This window comes from Rhea pennata, chromosome 2 (genome assembly GCF_028389875.1).
Source record: "Rhea pennata isolate bPtePen1 chromosome 2, bPtePen1.pri, whole genome shotgun sequence".
NCBI classification, from domain to species: Eukaryota; Metazoa; Chordata; class Aves; order Rheiformes; family Rheidae; genus Rhea; species Rhea pennata.
In genome coordinates this window covers 29,152,710-29,177,989 of record NC_084664.1, presented here as the reverse complement: position 1 = coordinate 29,177,989, position 25,280 = coordinate 29,152,710, and the positions used below count along the sequence as shown (strand labels likewise).

Here is a 25,280-nt window from a genome sequence, read left to right as displayed (position 1 = left end):
CAAATGCTTGCCCATCTTTACTAGTAACAGGTTCGCTCCACAGAAAAAGAGCCCCCTAACACCACCTTGAATGTGCCTACTGTATGCTGGAAAAAGAGTCACTACGCTTTGCTGTGTTCATATAATAAGGAATACTGAACTCTAGACACACATTTTTTCCCCCATTTTAACAAGCATTTACTCCTACAATATTATTTACCAGTACAGCTACTCCAAGCAGTAGAACGCATGAGCGGAGATTATTGATTGGCATGTACTCAAGACTTTGAAAGAGATTTCCATAACAGTCTGTGTTAGAAACCATTTTCTGTCTAGTTAATCCATTTTGCTTGATGATAGGTTATCCTGAAACCTTATGTATCAGACAATGAAAGCTCTCTTAACAGGAATCTCACCAGAGGTGAGCTGAAAAGAGTGTCTCTGTGTATATGCATGGTTTTATTTCAAATCCATAGTGAAATACAACTAGGTTGATACATGGAGCTGACTGGGCAAAAATTACATTGGATTGTTTTCCACTAACATATTTGCAGCCATTTGACATCAGCAGCAGCGGGTAGACACATTCCAGGCAATAGATGTGGCCTTCTTCCTCGAGGTAACAGCCCTGTCACACGGCCTCTTTTATTCCCCAGGCTTCAGTCTCAGACACACGTTTCTCCTCACCCTGACGGGAAGTAGGGTGTATCACTGTGGTAGTTGTAGTCAGGACACACCTTCTGTACTAGTTTATAATCTGTACTATAAAAGGAAATGTAAATGCAGATTACTTTAAAGGGCTTGGAGCAGAGCCATGACACGTGGCTCTGGGTCTGCTCCTGATAACATGTTTTTGAAGGGTCATAGTTGCAGAGTGTGTTCTTGGTAGCCTTGTCAACCTTTTCATACTCGATTCGACAGTTAAAGGACTTGGAATCTTTGGCATCAATCACTGTCTGTTGTGCCAAGTCAAATTCCACTATTTTTGTAGGGGGCACTAGGCTCACGGATACATTCCCTTGACCAGTGGAATTATGCCTGAAGTAAACACTAAACGTTCCGTTGCCGTGGTCAACAATTTTCCCCGTTATTAACAGATTTAGCTTCACAGTCTTGATGTTGGAATGAAAATCACCCCAGCCAAACATTTTCTTAAATTTCCCAGTCTTGACAATGGGCCGTCTCTTTGCTCTGGGCCGAGGCTCTTGCAGGTCTGTGGAGTTCCTCAGCCAGTCCCAGAGGTCTTGTTCAGAATAAGTTTCTGGGGCATCATATCGCAGGTCCAAATCTGTATCATTTTCCTTTCCACGAAAAGTCTGTGACAGTAGTCGGCTGATGGACAAGTCTTTGCTACTTTCTGTCCATATGTGCTTTAGTGTGGATTTGGAGCTTCCTGATTTTAGAAGTTCTGTTTTTCCACCACTTGTTAAATTTGCACAAGTAACCTGAAGAAGAAAGAAGGGAAGAAGAAAGAAAAGAAATATTGAGGTATGTAATATAAAATTCATCATTCCCACCTGAGACCTGAATGATCAGAATTCAAAATTAACAAGAATTATTTTTTTAGGATAAATTTAATTATATCCTCTGTACATAAGTAAAACAAAACTGAAAAGTCTGCTTGCCTCTTCTTTCCAAGTGGTTATTATCCAATTCTCCTTCGCCGGTCTTTTACTTAGCCTCCAGAATTAATCCCGAACATTCATTTTATTTTTCAGCCTAAAAGCTACTTCTGTCATGATGCCTGTAAAAAGTCTTCAAGTAATAAGCATATTATGTCAAATAATAAATATATAATGAAGTACTGTAAAAATCAAGGTACATAACTATGTCATCTGATTTTCAGTTCCCTTCCTCTCCTCCACTGTGTATGTGGTTTTCACTGGCTGCTTCTCATCTCAAACTGACATATACATGCTTGAATATTTTGTCTACACTATGACTGTGTTGTCCATCATAAGACTCACACCCATTTATTTTTGCCAACCCCAGATTCCACTGTCAAGTTGCTTTCTTGGTGATGCCAGCCTGATCATGCTCAGAGCCTATGTCATTATAAATCTAGTAATATCAGCACAGATATATCCTCACTCATTTTGTAAGTACAAATTGTCCTGTGTTCTTGGCTGGGACCTTCAGTCACAACTACAATATAAATAATAGAATAATAAAAAGTTTTAATGAGTCCTGCATTGATGGCAATAAACATACTGTGTGCTGTACCTGCAGAATTTCAAGAGGAGTCACAATCTCTTATGGTCCCTTACAGAATGACTACTGATTTGCTTCATCTGTGTTTAGTATGACACGCATTTCTCCTTCCTCACTTGACTTCTTTCTTCACACTTTCCTCCCCAAACCAAAGTGATCTGTGCAACACAGACAACCACTTGTGTATTTTCAAGAAAAACAGGGCCACCAATTTTAAAAGTAACCATAAAAAAACCTGCAAATCACATTTTAGGAAAAGAGGAAATCTTGTGTCAAGTTCCTACCAAACCATAAAGTTCAGAGGTAGTTTTTCACAGAACTCCATGTCAGAGCAATTTGTCATATTTATTTTTTCTCTTTGCCTTAATTGTGTGGAAAACAGAGAACAGATGCAGCCTCACAGCTGTCCGACGGGCAGCACTGGTACAGTTCTGATGGAGCGCGGTGGGGAGGCCTGGAACCGGCAAGGGGCAATGAGCGGAGGGGAGGGGGGAATCTGCAGCACCCTTGCTCCCATTCCCACTAAAAAATTCACACCAGACACGTGCCACATTTTTTAACAGTTGAACTGTTCTAAAGACGCCATCCAGTCTCTCATTTCTCTTTTCATCGTTACATAGCTCGTTCTGAATATGCATATTTTATGCCTCTGTGGTCTGGAGCTGAATTACATGCCCCTATCATAGCTGCAGTTTTATCTTTCTCTTCACTTAAAAATGAATTGGATGTATTTCCAATCCAGGGAACTCGTTGAAAACCAGTTAGTATTTAAACCATGGCCCCTCCCTACTGGTACAACTGGAGATATATGTCACAGTGGATATCTATCACAGCATGGCCTTTTCATTTCCTAACAATCGTGGAATTGAAGCATGCTTTCATTAACTTCAGTACTCTCTCAAGGTCAGTTGAAGGAATATACATAAAATCAGTCTAAGTTGTTTTAACATACTGATCAGATAGGAGATATGCTCCCAGCCTTTTACAGTAAACAAAATAAGTAAATAAATCTGTCATATCCCGTGCTGTATGTCCCCAGAGCATTGCAGGTTGGTGAGCCAGTAAAGGTAATAGATAAAATATGAGTTTTATTTAGAATTTTGCCAAGGGGATGACTTTCACCTCTCTTGAACAGAAGGAAAGGTAATCACAGCCTAGCATTCTGATAACCAGTTTGGTGCTGCAGCTTAGCATCAACACAGTGAGCCAGGAGAGAATCTGCAATGAAATGCGCTGATGGTGCACTGGTTAATGAAGTAGCAGTGAATATGTCACAGGGAGAGAAAAAGAGACTCAGAATATAATTTGCAGTAGCATATGGGGAAGAAGTGCAAAATAAAAGGAGAAATGTGGTTAAAAGAAAAACTGTGCCTGTCTAGCATGAATCTGTCAGCCTGCTATGAATCTAAGCAGTTAACTAGTGAAGCTAGTATACCTGCAATTTGTAGGTTGCAAGCAACAAATTGCTTACCACTCTATTTTGCTTTGCTCCCAGCTTCATTTTCTTTTGTTTTCCTTTCTGCATCCAATAATTTCCATTTCATAGGATTACGTGACAAATTCCCATGTAATAAGATATAACTGTATAAATATCATTTAAAGAGAAGGTCTCCCTATTTTTATGTTTTAGCTACATAAAACTAAACACCCAGGAGTGGAAGTAGGTATTTTCTGGAATACTTGCTGACTGATTTAGTATGTGTTTTTAAAAGCAGTGTATTTCATGCAAATGGAAAATTCAGATTCCATGCATGCTATACTATTTCATATCTGACCTAACAAATGCAATTGACTGTTACTGTCATTGATTTTGTAATATCTGAAAGGCTTCTGGTCATGCAGTTAGCCCTGAGACCTCTATTCATGATTTTCGGTGAGGATAACTGGCAGCGTTCGTGATTAAAGGCCTGAATTTCGCCTTCCTGGTAAAGTGTCTTTGTAATGACTAGAAAAAATAGCCCACAAGGGTTAATAAAAAAGCTCTAGAATTCATTCTTCACTACATTTTCCAGTCAATTGCTTTTTCATATACTGTTAGCATACTATATATTGTAGAAAATAGCTATGTGCATCCTCAGAGACTTTGCCCACCCGATAACACAGAGCATTGTTGTGTAATAGGATTGCTGCAAAAGCAGCAGTTATTTTCACATGAAATAATCCACAGTTTTCTTCTACCTCTCCTCATTCCCACTACAAGACTATCATAACACAGTAAAGATCATGCAAATCCATGAGATTCTGCACTTGGTGGCATGAAAATTAACTTGCTGAAACACAGATGGATTTTAGAATGAAAAAAAGGGGGGCAATTTAAAAAGGCTACTGAAGAACTAAAACACCAAGCAGCTCAAATTCTACAATGGCTTTTTCTCCTCTCCCCTGAGTATATAGGAATATAATTTGGAAACGTGCACAGTAACCATAATGATTAATTCACCGTAACTGGAGTTGCCTTCTCTTCCACGGCCAAGTGCCAGTTCCAATTTGAGATTTACGGCATTGGACTATTTACCTCATTTTCAGTAACAACACAACTCACCGGGACCATTCAAATTTATACAAGATTGGGGTGGATATGAATATTTCTCCCTATCTTTAGGTTATATAAACTTGCAGAGATGGCAAGTATCAAGATTAATATCTGTTTCATGATACAAAAATAAGTAGTATTATTTCAGTTTCCGTTAGCTGAAGCTTTCAGGATTCAGATTCATCTTTTACTGTGGATGTGTACAATGTCTACCATGGTAGAGTTCCAACCATCATTGGTAGCTTTAAGCTTTACTGTAATGAAATAGCAATGATAAAGTAAGCATGAAATGTTGAAAAATTTTGCCCACCACCGTGTTTTAAAAGGACTGAGGAGGGGGATTTCCTCAGCAACTTAATAGTTAGAAATATTTTTGAATGATGTTAGCAGTATCCATACAGAACAGTAAAGGGTAAAAAAGATTTAGAGATGCTATCTAAAGGTACAAATGTCACTGGAAAAGCACTCAGTAAGTATAATTGCCTGACTTTTGGTTCAGATCTTGTATTTTTAACAGAAAATATGAATTTCCTCTACCCAGTAAAGCTTATTGATATAAAGAAAGTATGGGGAGCTGACTGCCTGGTAATTCTTTACCCCTGAATAAGGACAAATTGCTGTTCCACTTCTTCTTTCACTTCTAGGGAAGAGTGGAGACAGTAGTTTCATTAAACACAGTATCCCAAAGCTTTATTAAGAGAGACACAGGAATTGATCTGTAATTCAGTTTTCACTCCATTCAAATACAATAGTCCAATCATTCTGTATCTTCCTTTTTGAGAGAGAAGGTATTTTTACAATGATGTTTAACATCATTAAGTGTTTTTTAATGAATATGTATATTTCTTTTAGGATTTGCTAGGGGATAGGAAAGTTATTTGCCTCAAAAACCCCAGGATTCTATTTAAAGATACTCAAATCTCAAAGCTTAGTTAGGTTAAACTTGAACATTTGAAGCAGAGAAAACAAAGCTGGGTGGGGCTCTCAGGAGACCACCAAGGCCTCAAGAGGTAAATTTAGGCTCTCTTCTCTTCCCACTGTAACAGCATTGACAGATATAGTAACATTAAATTAAGATTGATCAATCTGAGATAAAAAAAAATCAGAGGTACAGAATGCCTCCTGATTTTCTACTCTTTTCCTTCTTTTCTAGCTCTATGACAGTTCATTACATAAAATTACTGCACTGGTTTTGAAATTATGTATTTATTCCTCTAAATGTTTGACTACATAAGGGCAGATGGAAAAGTAAACAATCTAATACTCAAGGTAGAAAATCTCTCTCTTCAGGTAAATAATGAATCAAAAAACAACAGATTTTTTTTGCTGGCACAGCATGGTAAAATTGGCAGTACTGTGTTTGCATATTCACCATACACAGGAATGTAGAATTTTATTTTCTTGGCCAGATACCTCAGATACCGTATTAGTATTTGAGTACTGAAATATATAACTGTAAGTTGGACTATTATTAAGTCAGGATAGCACTAAGAAAATGTTAGTTGGACCCAATTTACCCACAAATAGTCCAATCTAGGGAAAATCTGGATTTTTATTTTTTATTATTTTACTTTGATCAACTATTCTTCTTATAGCTATCTAAGCCATCTAACAAGTTACTAATGTCAAGGATAGATTTTATGTAGTGAATACTTTCCAGACAAGCCAAAGCTATATATATTCTACCAAAATTCGATAGTAAAATAGAACCTGAGATTGAAATTTGATGGTAACATGGTTATGACAGGAGGAGTAAAACACAGTTAAGGACTCACATCTGCTACAAATTGATACTTAGGAAAGAAAGGACAAACTCAGAAAACCCCATAAGCCCCATGTATTATTACCCCACATAAACAGACCTTTTTTTTTTTTTTTCTTACTTACAAGCCTTTTTGCTATGGGTTGGTGAAGTCAATCGAAATATGCAAACCCTAATGAGTATGACAAATGGAAGAGTAAACCCTGATCTACTGTGTCAAATGAGAACATAAAAATGGCTATGAAGGATCAGCCCAAAGCTTCATTTAGAAAAATGCCTTGTCTCCAGTAGCAGCTATAAGAGATGCCTGTAGAAGACTAGAAGAGGTCAAGCAGATAATATACCCCTAAAATTTTCCACCCGCCAAATATTTTTAGCCTCTTGAGCTAGATATGTTTTATCTGTATGTGTTTTGCTTCAGTAATTCTTAGTAGATTGCTCTTCTATGCATTTGTCCACTCCCCCCTGACCCTCTGTAGAATTTTAACTTCCATAATGGCCTTCACCAATGAGTCCCACGGCTCTCTTCCCTCTTTCTGTCTGTTTTGAATCCAGGTCCTGCTGCCTTCTTTTGAAATGGAAAATGGAAAAGACAGTCTCTATCCATGTGCCCCATGCTATTTCTTACCTTTTTGTTGCTGCTACATGCACTTTAAAATTTTTTTCTACAGGTACCAGTGTGGGAAAACTGATGATTTCTAGCTACAAAAAGGAGTCTGCTTCTGTATCATCATAAGAGCTATTTTTTAGGGACATTGTAATTCTTAACAGCTGCTGATCATCAAATATTAAGATATTGCAATAGGTTGTTCTGCGACAAAGAAAGAACTAAAACAAGTAACATTCTTCACAGAAGCATTCATAGAACATTCTTCTACAAAATGTAAGAAGCCTCCTGAAACCAGTAGATCTAATAATTTTCAGTGGGTGTAAAGTTGATGCAGAACCTTGAATGTTTGGCCTCTCATCAGAATACTTTACAAAGACAATGTCAAATTTAACTTTAAAGTCTCATTTCCTCTCTCTTGCACCCATGTCACCTGTGGGCTAAACAGGGGCATTTCCACAGGCCCTATGATTAGTGAGTAACAGACTGACGAAAGAAAGTAGCAGCCTGTCTCCATAATTTAGGAGAGTCAGAACATATTCTGCGCCAGCCCTGTCCATGATCTAGAGTAAGAACCACCTCACTGATCACCTCACTTCTCTGAAATGTAGGTGCTAGGTCTAAACTATTCATCTAAGCTTACTCCGTAAGAGAGAGAGAGAGAGAGAAACAGAGTAAACTACCTCATCTTTCTCCATTTGCTGTTAATGCTTCAAGAATTGAATAAATGCTCATCATTTAAATGCCTAAGAGTAGGTAAGAAAAATTATACCTGTGATTTATATCACCTATGATTTTATCAGGATAGTGTAGAGGCAATACAAAGACTGCAGGTTAGCAGGAGTACAATGTTCACACTTTCTAATCCTCTATGAAATTCTCTAGTAGTATTCAAGTTCACTACTCCCTGTACATTTATATTTATGAGCACACTCAGGCAAATGCTGTGTTACCTGTGCAACAAGGTGTACAGTCTTGGCAGTATTACCCTTTCTTTCAGATGTTAGAAATTTACCATACTGAAATTTCGCTTCATAAACAGTACAGCTTTGCATTTTACTGTGGCCTTGTTGGGCTTGATTTGATCATACAAATCATTTTCATAGGTATTCAGAATCTGAAAAATAAGTCTCTTTTAGCCTACTTTTAGACTAGTGTCTAGAGCAAATGTTTAATGACAAGGCATTTAAAAAGCACTTAGGCATCTAAAGATATGACAGGAACTTGGAATCAGTCAGACTGTGATTATGGAGACAATTTTTCTGACAGCAGTGCCCAAACTGATATTTCTCTCTTCCTCCTTTTTATCTAGTTCCCTTTCCCTGTATTGCCCTCTCAGCTGTGGCCCTGTAGTTCTATATAAGAACCCATGACTTTTTTTTCCTTTCATAGGCTTCCAGGCTGAAAATCAGACTTGGAGTTAAACATTCAGGCCCTTCTGTGTGGTCTGGAGAAAACTAGTCATTGGATCATAAACCAAAACCACTGCTCCACAGCAAGAAGCCATGAAAAGCCAGCCAGAACAAACAATCCATCCTTTTCGGACATAGATGTGGAGATTGGCACTAATACTCTTTTCTTTCAATGAATGGATTGTATTGTTTTTCTTCAAAAATGTAGCTCCCAGAGAGCAAGGAGGTGATTGTCACTGTCAAATTAATTTAAAAATTTGAGAAAATTTCCAAGTCAAACCAAAAATTTGTCTAGTCCATGCAATATCTTTCCAACAACAGCTAAAATTTGATTTTTTTGCAAAGAATACAAATGCAGGGAAGCATATACAGAAAAACGTATACAGCGCTTCCTCCAGAAAATCTCTCCCATCCTCCAACCCTGTTCAAATCAGGGACTTCTTGATCTGGAATGATTTCTATGCATTTTATAATCTTCAACAAATATCACTTACATTAATTTGTAGAACATGTAGAACATGTTCTATATGTAGAAATCTCTGAAATTTCTAGCATCCAAAATACCCTGCGACCAGATATTCCATCACTTAACTCCACACTGTTTTAGGAATCCTCTCCTCTTGTTCTTTTGAACCATCAACTTGCTAGTTTCACTTAAAGTCACCCTAAGTCCTTGTCCAGCAGGATACAACACTATCTACTACAGCAGCAGCATTTTCCTAGTAGGGCTCAGGCAGGAGCTTGGTGCCTGATTGCTCAGGTCAGGCAGACTTATAAATGTCTATAGCTCAGAGTAGCTGGCACCAGATGAGCTTCCAGGTGGGGAGGATGGGGGAGAAAGATTTCTGAGTTACAGGTTCTTCCTGAACTAGGCAGCTCCAAGGGAAATAGTAGGGGGATTAAGTGTTAGATTAAACATTTTCACCCTCACAATACGCCTCGGGCTAAATCCTAAACAAGTGCTAGATGAACATTATAGGTATATAATGACATACTGAAAATTCACTGAGTAAAAGCACATTTGTAATTGTGTTTTTGGAACACAGTGAAAAAGTATGAACTCTCTCTGCTCAGTTTATGGGCCAAATCCTGACCCACCACTAAAGTCAATTACTAAACTCCCAGAGCAGCAGCAAATGTATATTGTGGTGTTATGTAGTTTGTTTTCATTTTCTTGCCTAGTAATATAATTATGGCAGAATGGACATTGTTTGGCATGTGAAGCATGTCATTTCTCTTTCAATTTAAAAAACATTATACTGTTGCATATAATAGTTTGTGAGCTGAAGACCAACTGAGTTACAATACACTGCGAAAATCGTCATATTGCAATTTTACAGCTTTCTATCTTTCTGCTTTTTGCCTTAGAAGTGAAGGAATTCAGCCCAAATATTTCTAATGGTGGTGATGCAAGTGAATTTATAGAGATTTGAAAAGGATTGAAATGTAACTGTATGAAATATCCTATTAACTCTTGCCCTGTGTTTTACATTTTTAGAAAGAATTTAAACTAAACTCTTGAAGCCTGCTGCCTATGTTGTCATTAAAGATTTTTTACTTCAGTGGATTATGACTTTTGAAAATTCACCCCTGCTCCGTTCAGCAGGAGATTAAACTTCCATGGAATAAATTAAAGTGGGTTAAAAAAGTCTAATAGAGTTTTAAAACCTCTATATTATACTGGTATCACAGAGTGCTACTAACTTTAAAATGAAAGTCTAACTAGGTAAATAAATTTTGTCAAGGATCTATTGCTCTCATTGCACTTTCTCATAAGCCTTCTTTTATTAATATTGGCTTGCCATTTTCTGCATACATGTAGAAAGCAATATTAAATAAAATTAGATTTTATATGAAAGGCCACAGAGCAACATTTTAATCAAAATTTGTACTGTAGTTGGGTTTACATATAGCACACCCTGAAGAAAATGTCCTGTTCATATGGTTAGACATATCTTCTGAAAAATAATATAATGTGTTCTGTACTGGTTAAATGAAGGCTATTCCAGTACGCCACAGTGATCAAAGCCACTGTACACTATTAACATGGGCTATTCTACATCCGGTATCCAGATGTTCACTGTTAATGTAAAACCTTAATAAAATTAAAATGCTCCCATGTTAATATTACCCAAATAGTTTATTACTGCTATGTCTGACACCTTATCTTTCATAGAAATGCACTAGAATATTGATATAACTGAGTCAGTTTCCAGGGTGGTTATTCATAAGAGCGCTCTAGAAACTTGAACAAACCTGTCATTTGAGGAGATTTAACTCCCACTGATGTTGACAGAGTTTACATTTCCACACAAAGAAATTTTGCATCTGTATGAGATGCTCATGAAACACAAAAAAACAGCTTGCACAAGGATATGAAATTCTCCTGCAAAAATAGTTTCCTTTCATAAAAACTACCTTTTGTTCACTATCAGTTTTTACTGTTTTTACAAACATCTGTCTACTTTAGGAGAGGCATTTTAAAGCACAGAGGAAGTCATATCATAGTCCAGGAAGAGATTGGCCCCTCACTGCTGTCAGGTATGCTTTCATCTTCATGTTATATCTTTGCCAGATACGTGCACTGATTTCTCTGAAGTCTTTTGTGATCACCAAGACAATAAGCTTTTCTTCTTGAATTTCAATCAGAAGTATTCCCTTCCTAATTGAGTTTTTTAATAGTCATTGATTGTTCATTCATTTTGTCAATGGACATAAAAATCCATCTCTGAGAAAGGAGGTGTGTTTCTTTAACGTTGTTCTAGTAAGGAAGGGGAAAGGGAAAGTTTAAACATCTATTCTATTCTATTGCAAGGGTACTCAATCAATTCTTATTGAGATTCTTTTGGCAATTTTGCCAAGGTTTGCTAATTCTTAGAGGTCTGCTCAGCAGGAAGCTGTGGGCACCAGCTCTGCTAAGCAATCCAAGTGCTACATGTTGCTTTTCTGGCTACGACTTACAGAAGCATGTTGCAGTCAGTACTCCCCCAGTACAGAGAACTCAAAGTATGGATTGTCCCACAGAAACTAGGAGACATCTGGTGCCAGATCTTTGCAAGATCCCAGCAAAATTTACTCATGATCCAAATTTTGAACAGGATTCCACCATCAGCACTGATTTGCTGTGCTGAGACCAGGTAGGCTCAGAAAAAGTAGTGCTTCCTTTCTTCTTGCATCGCTGAGCTCTCTGCAACTCCGACACAGATATCTTATGGTAGCCATTATTCCAGCATGAGGAGTAACATTGCAGAGCATAACAAGCGGATACTCTACGCCTATTTCTGCACCTCTTAAAAATTTGTAATATTTCTTCAAAGTAATTCTTTGCAGTGATTATCTCTTTACTTGCATACATCGTATTTTAGGTTTGTGATAGCTTTCTGAGCTGATCCAAACAGACATTGTGAGGGATCCTAGCACAAACAAAACAGGATTACCCAATGGAAAATCAACACTGTCATTGACTGACAGTTGTCTTAAGCAGTGTAGTATTTTCTTTGTGTAATAGTGCCATACCTAATTAAAAGCAAAAATTAACAGTCATCAGAATTAATCAAATTCCATATGTAAATGACTGACTCATGAGAACCATGGTCCAATTGCTAGTACTATCAAAAAGGTCATTAATTTAAATTGTGATAAAAGAAGAGTCCTTTGGGTATTGACACTTATGTTGAAGTAGGTTATTCATTGTTAAGTTTTACACAATGAAAGGAAAAACTTAGGGAGAAAGTATGCGAACACTGCTTCAGCACACCTATTTCTAAGATAATAAACGGGGCTTTGAATTTGTGGAGAACAGAAAATGAGTCCTCCCCTGTAGCACATAGTAGTTTTGATACATTGCTTTAAATGTCATACTATGCTGTACTGAATCAAGCTGAATACAGCTGGTTCAGGGTCTGCTAGACTGATATCTTTGGGGTTATTTTATGCTCGTTAACTTTTGCCAAGCATCTTCAATTTACAGACAGACTTTCCTTTTTTAAACAAACCTGAGTACCGGTTTTGTAAACCCTTCTGAGACTTTTTCACAGTTTTCAGAAAGGTCCGAAAATTTCTGATTAACAAGAAATATAAACTGAGCTTCTAAACAGAAATGCAGGATCCTTTCACCACTGGTGCAAAGACTCTGCTTAGCTTCTCCTTAGCTCACCTCAGCTATCTCATTCATAACTTTCTCTGTCATCTTGATGTGGAACAGCCATTCTAGGCAGTGTGGCTGAAGGAAATGTAGTCTTTAAAGGCAAATGGTTATGAAGTACCCTATACTTACCAACTTTCTCCAAATGTTGATGGCTGAAATATTTTAAGTTGCACAGTAGGAGAATGACTGCAGAATAATAAAGTAGTGATGGCATTATATTACCTTTTTCTACATAAAGAATAAAAAATTAAAATTTATTATTCTGACCTTGCATCACAAGGATTTTGCAGGTGTGTAAAAAAAATTCAACTGGCCTATAAAAATGGACAAAGTGCTTAAAATAAAGGGAAGCCTGCAACATGTGTGGTGTTCAGAAGCTCTTTGAGATTTAAAGAAAAATCTTAGTCTAAAGATTAGACTAGAATCCTTACAAGTTTAGGCTTTAGTATTTAACAAAAGCGTGTTTTAGTGATCTTAAGGTATAACTCAGTATATTCAGGAAAAAAATGAGCCATTTTTGGTCCCAAATATGCATGAATCAGTAAATACAGTGATACTACAAATGGATAGAAAATAGGAACTTTTTAATACCAAATACCTGACAGCCTTTATCTCTGAGTTTTGAATAATATTTTGAGTCCATTCTGCTTTGACCTCAGATCATTCTAAGCATCCCCACCTCAGCCATACTGAATTATTTGGGTCAATCTTGTCTGCAGTTCCATTGATACAGGCTCTAGGATGAACAGGATTTCAATGCAGTGACTTAGAAATAGAGTTCATTGCCTTTTAGAGAATAAACATTTCTTCAAAGACAGGGCAAGATCACAGTATATTAATATATTCTTATGTCTGCCCCAAAAAAGCAAATAACTTTCTTCCATTGTCTCATCCTCTGTATCAGTGCAGCTGAGCAGCAGCACAAAACAATTTAACCTTAGCAAGTAAATTTCATTTGTTACCTGCCAAATGCTGATGCAAAAGATAACTATGAAAAAAATGATAAAACTCTCATTCTAAGGCAATAGGTAACATGCCTTCACTATAATATACTTGCTAAATAACATTCAATGAACTCATAAAAGCATTTAATTTAAATATAAATGCTTAGCAGTTCCATTTTTCAGGGAATAAATGACACTTTTTCACACACTTCTTTGAAATGCATTAGCAGAAGAGACATTCTTTCAAAATCATCAGTCAGTGTTATACATTATTACTTACTGCAATGCTCAGGGACCACCCTATGGTCAGAGTTAGGGTTTACTAGGAACTGTAAAAATACCTAGTCACTGCCCTAGGGAACTTTCTCATTCAAACAGACATGGCAAAGGCAAAGATAAAAGAATAAATATCAATGATCTTCTAACTCACTTGCAGAGCTAGGTTTTAGTACACATCTCTGGACTTTTCATTCTAAGGTCATATCCAGGAGGTCTCAAAAAAGATTGATTACAATAACTGGCTGATATAAAAAATGCCACCAGCTATTTTGAAAGGGATACACATTCACAGACACAAGGTCAGCTCAGAGGAGAGTTGTATCATTGAACCTACGGTTTCACATCATCAAGAACCCTGAAACCAACTAGTAGAGAATTAAGAAGTCCCAATTTTCTTCAGGAGCAAGGAATCCTGCCCTCTGCAGTGAGACTTGCTGCTCTGATAAGAACCACAGGGAGAGTACTTATACCTATATAATTTAACATAGATTGTAAGCTATCTAGTGAGTGACAAGAATGTTTTTCCATTGTTTTTAATTTATTTAATGATATGATTTACTCTAATGATATGATTTATATAAACTTACTAAAAAAAGCAACATTTTACTAACTTTATTCAAATAATTAACTTTTTTGAGTGCTTTCTTTCTTAGTTTGCTGTGAGTAACTAAAGACTAGGGACTGTAAGACAGCAAGAAATGTCAATGTGGTACTTGTTGCAAGATCCTGTAAGCACTTTATCCATTCATTCAAAATTATCTGTACATTCATCTAATGGCTTTTGGTGGTCAAACATGGAAGGATTTTCAACTGGTGTAACCTAGTAATACCCTGGGTGAATCAAAGAAAATGGATTTTCTGGTAGTTTCAGAACATTTTTTCCATGGAACACTGGATATACATGAGATTTGGTCTGCAAGACATCACGGCTACAAGACTGACATTCTGTCTCTCACCAGTTGCAGGATAATTTGATAAACTCAAGCTTTTCATTTTTCAGCTTCTCTATATGACAGTAGCAAACATACACACATATATATGTGCACATTTTATAATTATGGTATACTTTTTCTATAATTACTCATGTATTTTCATGTATGAATAGGTACTTTCAGTAATGCTGAATCAGATCCTTAGCTAACATCAACTATAGCTTAATTAATTTTTCAGCAGATCCATGACAGACTAATCCATTTGATAATCTGATAGCACATATTTAAAATTATCATAAAAGTGTCAGTTTTAAGTTGTGGGTTCTTCTACATTCAGATCACTTAAAATAATCTTAAACTGTATTTCTGGTCCAAAATGCAATTTCATATTACTCAGGATGGAACATTTCCAAATATACCAACAGAACATAAAAAGCTCAGGCTGAGAGACTGCAATTTTCCACCACGTCCTTCAGACCTAAAATGACAGTACTTTACATTATGGGGAGCAGCAGTAAAGGACTGCATGGCAGTCTCCGTGCCTGTTCAATTACTGCCCATTCTAATCAGATTGCCAGCAAGGGATCATTAGGAGTTTGGTGATTATGATGTGAAATATCTACTAGGAATTGGATTTTGATCATCACTGCATTTTACATCTGTTTCCCAATAACCAATAGAACAAAAGAGTGTTAATCACTCTTGACCTTTGCTGGATTTGAACTCGTAACTTAATTGCTAGTCCCTACAGAGGGACTCTGAAGTACACTGTAGAGTCCCTGAGGCATGCATCTTGCCCCCCTCGCTGGTTTTAACCAATAAGATCTTTAAGAATATGCTCACATTTGCCAGTGTTAATTACAGCTTTGGCTGTAGTTTCCAGATGAAGCATAGACTAAATCATTTAACTAGAAACTTTGAAAAATTTGGCCACTGGGCCAACCTCTAGATAAGGTCTCCTATGTGAATTAAAAAGCAGTTCCAGCCAAGAAGATTTTGCAGACTCCCACTACTCCACTGTCAGTGCGTTCCTAAGAAATGCCTAGCTCCTGGCAATTAGAATTCTTAAGGGGCTGCGTGGAAATCTGTTAGTTTTGGCTTGCATCAAAATCTACCCCTAGATGGTAATATAATTCCAACATAGCTGAAACTCGTGTTGTTTTGGATTTCATTGTAAAAAAAAGGGATCATATAGAAAGAGATGAACAACATTTCAAGCTTCAGCATGAAGATCATTACTTTGAGTTACTTCTGAATATGATTATCTTATTCTAGGTTCATTATCTCCAGATCTATTCTTCTCTGGTTATTTTCAAATTTACATTCAATTATATTTCACATTTGCATTTACTAATTGATAGAGAAGAAACATGGAGGCTACAAGGTCTGCCATACACTCAGCACCCAAATAACAGATATTTTAATAGCAAGGCATGGAGCTCTTATTGTAAAGCTTAAAACTGGAAAAACATTAGTTTTGCCAGCATGTTGGCCTTAAACTGACATTAACTTCCCCAGAAATGCCAGTGCCTAATACCATGGCAGTTTACTACATAGTTTTGCACTCCTTACCTATGTATGTCAATATCTACTGCCTTTGTACAAGATTGTACATATTTGTAACTCAGCCCAGATGCACATTTCTACTGTATTCCTTTCTGTCAGACTTCTTCGTATGGATTATGTTTACATTTCTATAATATTTAAAGCATATCAGCATTGCAAACTTGTACGCACAGCCCATAGCCCTGATACAGGGCTGATCTAAACAGCAGCTAAAGGTACTAGCAAGGTACTTCAAAGCAGACAGCCTGTGTTATCCTAAGGCAGCACAGAAAATCATTAGACCCACCTATTAGCAGAGCTTATCATTTCGGCCATTAGTTTGGCCAGAGCTGATGCAGCTCTATACTTTCTGGTTTGGGAGATGGTTTGTCGAGTTCTAGCTCATACACCTGCACTGCATTTGTTGCACAGTATAAGCACATCCCTCATTTTCTTCCTTAATATCCATTGGAAAATGAAAATTTTCCAAGATAAATGCAAACCATAGTATTTGTATGCATTCACAGGACTGAGGCATTTCCTGTATAAACAGAATTCAGGCCAGTGCTTCATGAATCCAACTGGAGTATCTCTTTGACTTCAGCAGGCAGTAGCTGGTTCACATAGAGGGACACACTGAAAAGTGTTTCCCAGTATGACACTTCCCAGTAGGCTGCTCAGATTGCATTTAAGGGACAAAAAGAGAGCATCATTTTTCTAGTGTACAAATAAAAGCAGTTTATAGAATCAGTTGACTGCACTTTAGTAGAGTTACTTTGGAATTACACTGGCATGACTGAAATTCTAATCTGCTCCACTTACTGTCTGAATAGCCCAGCGAATATCAGCATATTGAACTGGGTAATTAATATTTCTCAGGACTGGAACACTCTCCCTTCCCTGCTGTCTTTCACATACTGGGAAAGGCCTTCATAAGCAAAAAAATAAAAAATAAAAAATAAAATTTGATATATGGGGCATTTTAAGCCAAGAAAGAAAAAAAAAAAAACCCTCTCAAACCTTGTCCTAAGATCTCGGCAGGAAACAAACCTGAGTCCTTCAACTGAAAGCTGCTCATCATAAGCTGTCTGAGAAAATATTTTTTGTTACCTGGGAAATATTTCCTCAACTGGGAATTTTGCAGTCTTTAATATAATAAATCATACTACAGTCTCTCTCAGGCCCTTCCAAGAACCAGCAAAACACAACAAGAGCCGTGAAAAGACTCAGGACTTCTGAGCTATTATTCCCAGCCCTCCCCCTGCTGCCACAGCTCCTCCAGGAAGGCCACTTGCCAGCTTCCACAAACAAATCCTCCGCACGAGGGGAATGAGGGTTTGGATGGACTCAGTCAACAGGAACTAGTGGCCAGCATGCCAGGCCACCTGTTCTAAGGGAAATCAAGCCATGGAAAGGGGCTGAATTCAATTTCCTTAGCAATTCTCTTTGCAGGGCTTACCAGCATATATCAAACCACTGCCACCTGGAGAAGCTCCCAGTGTGTCCAACAGAGAGAGGCAATAATGGAGCAGAACTGTGCATTTCCCCAACCCTATAACAGATTGACACTGGAATCCTCTAAATAATTGCTATAAATCTTACAATGGAAATACATAGGTTTCCTGGACAGAAAATAGGGAGACTTCTTGCAGGTTTTGAAAAAAAAAAAATCCCATTCATTTTCCATGAAAATTAATAAAAACTTCAGGAGACTGAAAAAGTGAAATATCTACAGTTACTCTGATGGGAATTTTCTGTCCACTGCTCTCCTATATTATTTACAATATTAAGGCTCAGATGTTTGCAGGAACTTAAACAATTCACTAGCAAACCCTCTTCGTTAAAAAAAGAAGTTCAAAAGACAATAATTTCAGCAACATACTACCAGGAAATTATGCGACAGCTAAATATGTATGAAAACCATTGACTTACGTTGTAACATGGGAAACAATAAATATTTCTTTCAGTATTTTGAGGAGATATTTAAATGACTCATTGTTAATATTGACCACTTGTAAAATGTGACATGAAAAATATTTAGTGAAAAAGAATTTGTAATGCTGTGGGAAGATAATATATGAATCATATCCTGCTGAAATGTGGCACTTTTCCTTGAAGATGTCAAAGTGCTTTACAATATAAACAAGTCTACCTAGTACCTAAGAACTGTTTTAAACATTATTACTGACAAATGACAAAACCAAAGTATTGAAAGTTAAGCAACTTGTTCAAGGGAACTTGAAAGTCCAAACTGCTCTAAATGCTACTCTGACTGCAAAATTGTAGCATCAGAAAATCAAACTAAGAATAATCAAGGCTAGCTGATTATATGCTGCATATTTGGTGAGGATAGCAATACAAAAGTAATCTTCCCAAAAAGGACAGACAACAGAATCTGTTTAACTAGAATCAATTTTTTAAGCTAATCAATATCTGTTTTGATCAGAAATTCAGGAAATAATTGCAGGATTAAGAACAGAAAGTACAAAGAATTAACAGCAGACTTTGAAAGGAAGTGTGTACACTGAAATTCAAAAGATGCAAAATCCTTTTTTTTCTTTTTTTCCTCCAATAAACTACCTGAATTGGGCATAAAGAAAAATGAGACAAGACAGACAAGAATACAAAGCTTCCCGATGCTGGTCCATCACTGGCAAAGTTGCAGAGAGAACGAGAGGTTTATAGTCGGTGTGGACCCGTGTGACACTTTCTGGAGAAGGAAGCTTTTTATTCAGAAAAGGAACAGATGTTTTGGCAGATAGCATAGAGAGAATCCTGACAGAGACTATAAACTAGGCTTGAAGGGGGAAAAAAAGAGTGTGGAAAAAATGTGAAGTATAAAACAAAAGAACCAAAATGACATGGATAAAATAGAAATGCAGAAAAAAAGACAAGGGCTTTGTTAAAACTGAAAAGAAAAAAAAAATAAATGTGCTAAACTCCTTGTAACTTTGGAAGAAGTTTTAAGGCAAAAAATGAAACTGATCTCTCTTCCACTGACACAGCTCATTGCAGCATGAGCTGGGAGATTAATTTTATAACAGCAGACAGAAATCAAATAAAAGGAAGAGCCAATGCCCTTTTTAAGCATCGGTAGAGAAAGATCACAAGTACACTGGCAATATTAAAATGCAGCCAAGGTTTATGGCCAATATTTAAGTGGATTTGTACTGGAAGAACAAAAAACAACCAGCTGTGTAAATGGAGACAGACATACTACCATCACCTGTCCCTACTGCCAACAGTTTTCCCCTTTCATTTGTTTGTGATAAAGAAAGCTCCTTCTGAACCAAACAAACATGCTTAAGAAGATTTTAAATTCAAACTGACAAGAGGATTTTAAATTCAAACTGACAAAGCCAATTTCTTTGAGTATCCTCTGTCTTGATAAAGAAGAGCTTTGTCAAGAAATTTCCAGCTTCTTTGATTCATAAATTTACTACTGTCAGAAAATAACCTTTAACCACCTTTAAAAATACCCTTTTTAACCCCCAAGAATAGCCCTTTCCTCAAAGTTTCAGGGAAGCTGGTACCACAGTAGCAAAGCCAGTTAGTCAAGGCTCGGTCGCGCCTGCCACTAGGAGCAGAGCACCAGCCGAAGACACCGTAGCACAACTTTATATAAATATTGAAGCTGCAATGCACAGTGGCTGCAGGCAAGGTGCAATCCTGGCTGTAAATCTGCTGTAATCTCGCTGATACTTAAACAAGTAGTCATAAAGGAATCAGATACCTTATGTCAGCTGCTGTCTGGTAAGAGGCTATGTGCCTGCCCTTAGCGCGTGGTAAATGCAAACTATGTCAAGGTCATTTACTAATAAACAAAAGAGAAGTAAGTTATCACAAGGAGAGAGCAAGAGCATAGACCACTGCTACAGAATATCTGAGATCACACCTTAGCTTCCACTGCAGCAAGCTCCCTACGCCTTAAAACAACACTAGCCAGCCAGCAAAGACAGAGCAAAGACAATTCCTGAAGGATATCATTAAATCAAAGACTTGTTTAGTGTTAAATGCTGTCCTGAGAAGCTATATTTCTGTAAGGAGAGGCCTTAAAATTTAGTAATGGCCTAAAGTTGTTCACAGTAACATAGTATTAAAATAAGAATTAGAAATGTAATATCGCAATGATAGTGTAATACACTCTTGTCTTTTGGATGGTAACCACTGTATTAAATCATTAAGATGTGCCATTTCTTGCATAGCAAGCAATAGAATATGTCTGTAAAAACATGAGAAAATTTACAGTTAGAGGAATGTACAAGGAGGAGCAGCAAGGAAATAAATACAGTCATGGTAAACTGACAAGAAGAAATAAGAAGGCTAATTTGGATAGAAAATTGACCATACAAACACTGTTTTTGCATTCCATATATACTGCCTTCAGTGGCTTCCACATACAATATTTTAAGTTTTAAGTCAAAACTAGATTTTCATGTCTGATGGATATAAGAGCTCAAATTCACAACTTCAATTTAAACTTTTTTCTGCATCATACATCAGCTGTTATCGGCAACATTTTCTGGATTTGTGTCAGCTTACAATTTGATGATTATGGTGCATCAAGGAGAACAGAATGCAGAACAGAATTGCTCTACTATAGATGCATTTTTATTGCTCCAGAGGACTGAATGGAGAAATCTCCTTTTGTCAGCAAACTAAGCAGGTCTAACTTAGAAGATTTGAAGGGTGGCATCAAAGACCAGATTGCAATGGCAATGGGATGGCAAAAGGTATCTGCTCATATGGCTGAGAAGCTACTACAATCATTTAGCGTCAGAAAGAGGAGATTTTATTCCAGAAGCATTAAGGGATGGTGATGAGACTTTTACCAGCTTCATCACTGAGAAGAGTGTGCTTCATCATAAATGTGGAGACTTTGTTGCTTTCTTCATTATACTAACACCACCAATCCACCCACTGACTCTGTATCTTTCCCATACTGCAATATATGATTAGTTCTCCCTGAGAAAGACTTCAAGTCCTCCAGCTTATTCTTTCAAATGTCAAAACTATGAAGTAGAAAATGAAGCAAGATCTTTCAGCTTGCTCTCTCTCACACTTTAACAAAGTCTTCCTCCCGCCTCTCTCAGACCTCTCACAACTTACTTTGACTCTGAAAATTGTGCTTGTATCTTGTGAGAAATAAATCCTTCACTGGTGAAATCTGATTAAAAGTAATCTCCCACGCTCTGTAAAGAGGAAACAATTGCAATCATTTCTTACTGAATGGAAAAGCTGCAAGTCCAAAATGCCAGAGGACAGATGGATTGATTGAAAAGACAATGAAGTCTTTCCATTAACTTTGCTAGACTTTGGTCTTAGGTCATTAATCAACACTGCTAAGAACTGTGGGTCCTGTAGAAAGGTTCTATACTAGAAAAACAGACAAAAAATACAATCTTGACAACAGAACATACTCTCAGCCATACCACAATTGCTTGATTATAATAATAAATTTTGTATTTAAATAGAAAGGGTCAATGACAAATTAAGTATGGAACTAATGGCCTTTAGTTGGTCGCCAACTTTCTGGACTGGCTGTTTTCCAGAGAGATGATAAACACATTTTTATTTTCATTTTAGAAATAAATATGACTGTAATAAATACAAATTCATATGTTTCTTTTTATAGATTAGCCTGAGTATGTTTATGTAGACATTCTCTTTGCATCAAAATATTAATATAAGATTTTAAATGACAAACACAATGGATATTTTTTCATCATGGATTTAGTGGTTCTTCATAGCATGTTAAAGTAATTTATATTCGACAGCTATATTAATGTATCCTTGATGTTGTTTGCTTTGTCTGCTGCTGTTACACATTACATAGAAAAATGAGTTATATGCCTACCATTCTTCCATCTAGATAATCCTTCTGATTAATGCTGATTTACATATGACTACAGGGGATTGGGCATTTCTACATTTTTTTCCTATTTTTCCTCCTATTTTCTTGTATTTTTCTACCTTGAATATACAAACCAATTCCCTGACCCATATTCCTGAGCTCTCCTAAGCAAGTGTAAATTATTTTGGTTACCTCCCTTATCATGCCAAATTCTTCATAGCTGCAAATCATTATCACTTCACTTCACATTGCTCACCTATGCTTCTCCTTCCATGTGCCGCTCTAGTAAATGAAAATTATCATTACACTTTCATTTAGGTTTGCCATTACCTGCTAACTCCAGTGTCATCTGCTGAGGTTTAATCACGTCCCTCATCCAACTCAACTGAACTTTTCGGTGGTTGTTGCAGGTGCCACTGTCTAATACTTATCCCAAACTGGCACCAAATGTATCATAGCTCTGATGGGCACAGAGCCATCTTGACGCCACTGAATCCTCAAGTTGCCAGCTCTGAAAAGGAGGTACTGGGATATACATTTGCAAAGAGATGCTGTCTGGCTAGAAAAGTTTTTAAAACTTTGATCTGTCTTTTAGTCTGTACTGTAGCCAAAGTTTCTTAGAATCAACTGTAATTATGCCCACCTCTTCCTTCCCCCAGTTAACTTTTAATCTAGTTGAGGTAACTAGACAACAATTTAAAATATTTAAATATCTTCTTTTTACGAGTGTGTGCTGATCATGATTCCTTTCTGTAAAGGAATGTTTAGTTGTCACTGTCCCTAAGAGCAGAAGTGATGATAAAATATCAGTAATTTCCTGTCTTCCAGTTTAGAGTCACCACTTTTAAGTCTGTCAACATGGGCTCCCGTGATTTCAGGAGAGTTTTGACTATAGCTGCTCATGTTCTCCTGTTTCTGAACTCCAGGACTGACTCCATCTGGCCCTGGAGCTCTGTTAGTCTTTAGACATTCTAATATCCTGATCATCTGTTCAGGCATGGCCTTGATTTCCCTCAATATTTCTTCTTCCTCTCCTAGGAAATTTGCATCCATTTCCAGCATCTGTCACACACTCTCCTTTGCGAATGCTAAGGCAAATCATTAATCTAATGTCTAGAGTTTCTTTCAATTAATTTTACTAGTCTCTTACTCCTGCTTCCTTTATGGACTTCTCATGTAAAGTACTTTAAAATGACTCCACAAAATGGCTCAGTGCATCTTCTCTCACATTGACTCTTTCTATTAGTTCAGGCTTCCCACAAAGAGCACATATTTGCTTCCTTCTTCCATAAAAGCAAAAGAAGTAATCTATTATATGCAGTATTTTTTTTTCCAAATCTCTCATTAGCTATCCGGTCTCAACTGTGGCAGGTAGTAACTGCTCTCGGTCTTCTTAATTAGTATATTAATTTCTCCTTGTATTAATTCCCTGATTTTCAGGGTATCTAAACTGTTTTGCAAGCATTTTGATATAATCAGTCTTACAACATAGCTTCCAATGGTGAGAAATCAAACTAATCAGCTAAAGCTTTTGAAAAAAAAATCCCCGGGATTGCATAATTATCTGTCCAAATATAATGGACAGAAGTGAGTTTCTGTCACTATTGCCTGGGAACTGTATATATTCATCTACCATTTCTTGTAGCTAATTCTCTTTTTCATATTGTAATTTTGTATACATCTTACTGTGTTTTGATATTATATTTCCTTAACTTTTTTCATCACCCTCATTCAAACAAGAGATTTCTGGCTTTTGGCATTAGAAAAAAAGGGACAACTTGCATCTCTGACATCTCTTGACTTCCTCTGGACACCAGTCAGTGCTTCCTTTTTTCCTGTATAAACTTGTCTCAGACACCTCTAGGGATTGAGATTGCATCATCTCCTTCGCAGACAATTCAGTGTGCTAAGTGAGCCTTAAGCATTAAATTATTTCTCCCACATCACAGCATAAATTTTGTAAAAGCTTCTGCATAGCATCTCTAATAAATGATGTCCATTCCTACTCACCCACATAGCCAAAGGTCTTGTCCAGTCTGTCATCATCCACCTCCAATCTCCACCCTTATGACATATATTTCTCTGGCTAATCCTGGTCCCTTCACACAGAATCAAATGCAACAAAAATATCGACCTCTTTGACCAATCCTCTTTATGATTCTCTAAAGATTCAGATATAAGCTATTTGCCTTCACTTTCAAGTCCTTTCTCGTTTTTATCCTACCTATCATCCTCCAGTGAGCTCTGTCTCCACTTAGACCATAATGTTGGCTTCCACAACCAATTTGTCAGATATTTTTAAACAAGCTCCTCTGTGATTTTTTTCCAAGCATCTGCCACACAACCTCATTATCTTCCTTCAAATCCCTCATTAAAACTCTCTTGCTGTGATGCCTGCAAAAAACACAAGAAAATGTTTAGGCTAATAATGTGCTAAGACACTTTCCCTCATACTGACCAACATTGCCTCATTGTTTCTCTATGTTCTTTTGGCTGTCTGGTTCCATGTGTTGTCTCTCATCTTATACTTGAATCATAACCTCCCCATGTGGTCCTGGGTTATGATGTAGAGCTCTTTGGTACTATGATAATGTAAATAATAATCAGAAGAAAAGGCTTCTCCTCATTATGCACTGCTAGCTCCTGAAACATGTTCACACTTCCTTTTTGTGCTGGTTTCTAGCAAGTAATTACAGAAAGCACTATAATATAATCTCAAAGTCCTTTCTCCCTTTTCACAAGGCAACACACAAGTGAAGGGCCAATTCATCTTGTTTTCAGAACAAAACAACAAAGAAAACTATGAGAGAGAAGGAAAAAGCTCTGGGTGTTTCAGCACATTTCTTTCCGTAGAGGACCAAAAAGTTTGACTCCATTTTCTCTCCATGAAGTTCCTCATAGCAATCTCTTCATAGAAAGGATGAGGTATTTCTTGTGGAGTGAGGATTTCCTTGCTTACTTCTTCGACTGCTTCTGCCTGCTGGGTACGGTCCAGGACCTGCTGCACATGAGGGCACACACTCCTGCTCCAATACTTTCCTCTGAAAGGGAAGGTAAGTGTTTTCCTTGAGGAAG

General features: G+C 37.1%; 1 protein-coding gene across 1 annotated transcript in view; it reads right to left on the bottom strand.

Annotated features, from left to right (window-relative positions):
* Positions 1-662: 662 nt before the first annotated feature.
* NXPH1 (neurexophilin 1) overlaps positions 663-25,280 on the bottom strand; it is a 137,068-nt gene continuing 112,450 nt past the window's right edge. The window contains exon 2 of the mRNA XM_062567766.1: positions 663-1,424. Coding sequence (XP_062423750.1) covers positions 663-1,424 — 762 coding nt within the window. The remainder of the gene's footprint in view (positions 1,425-25,280) is intronic.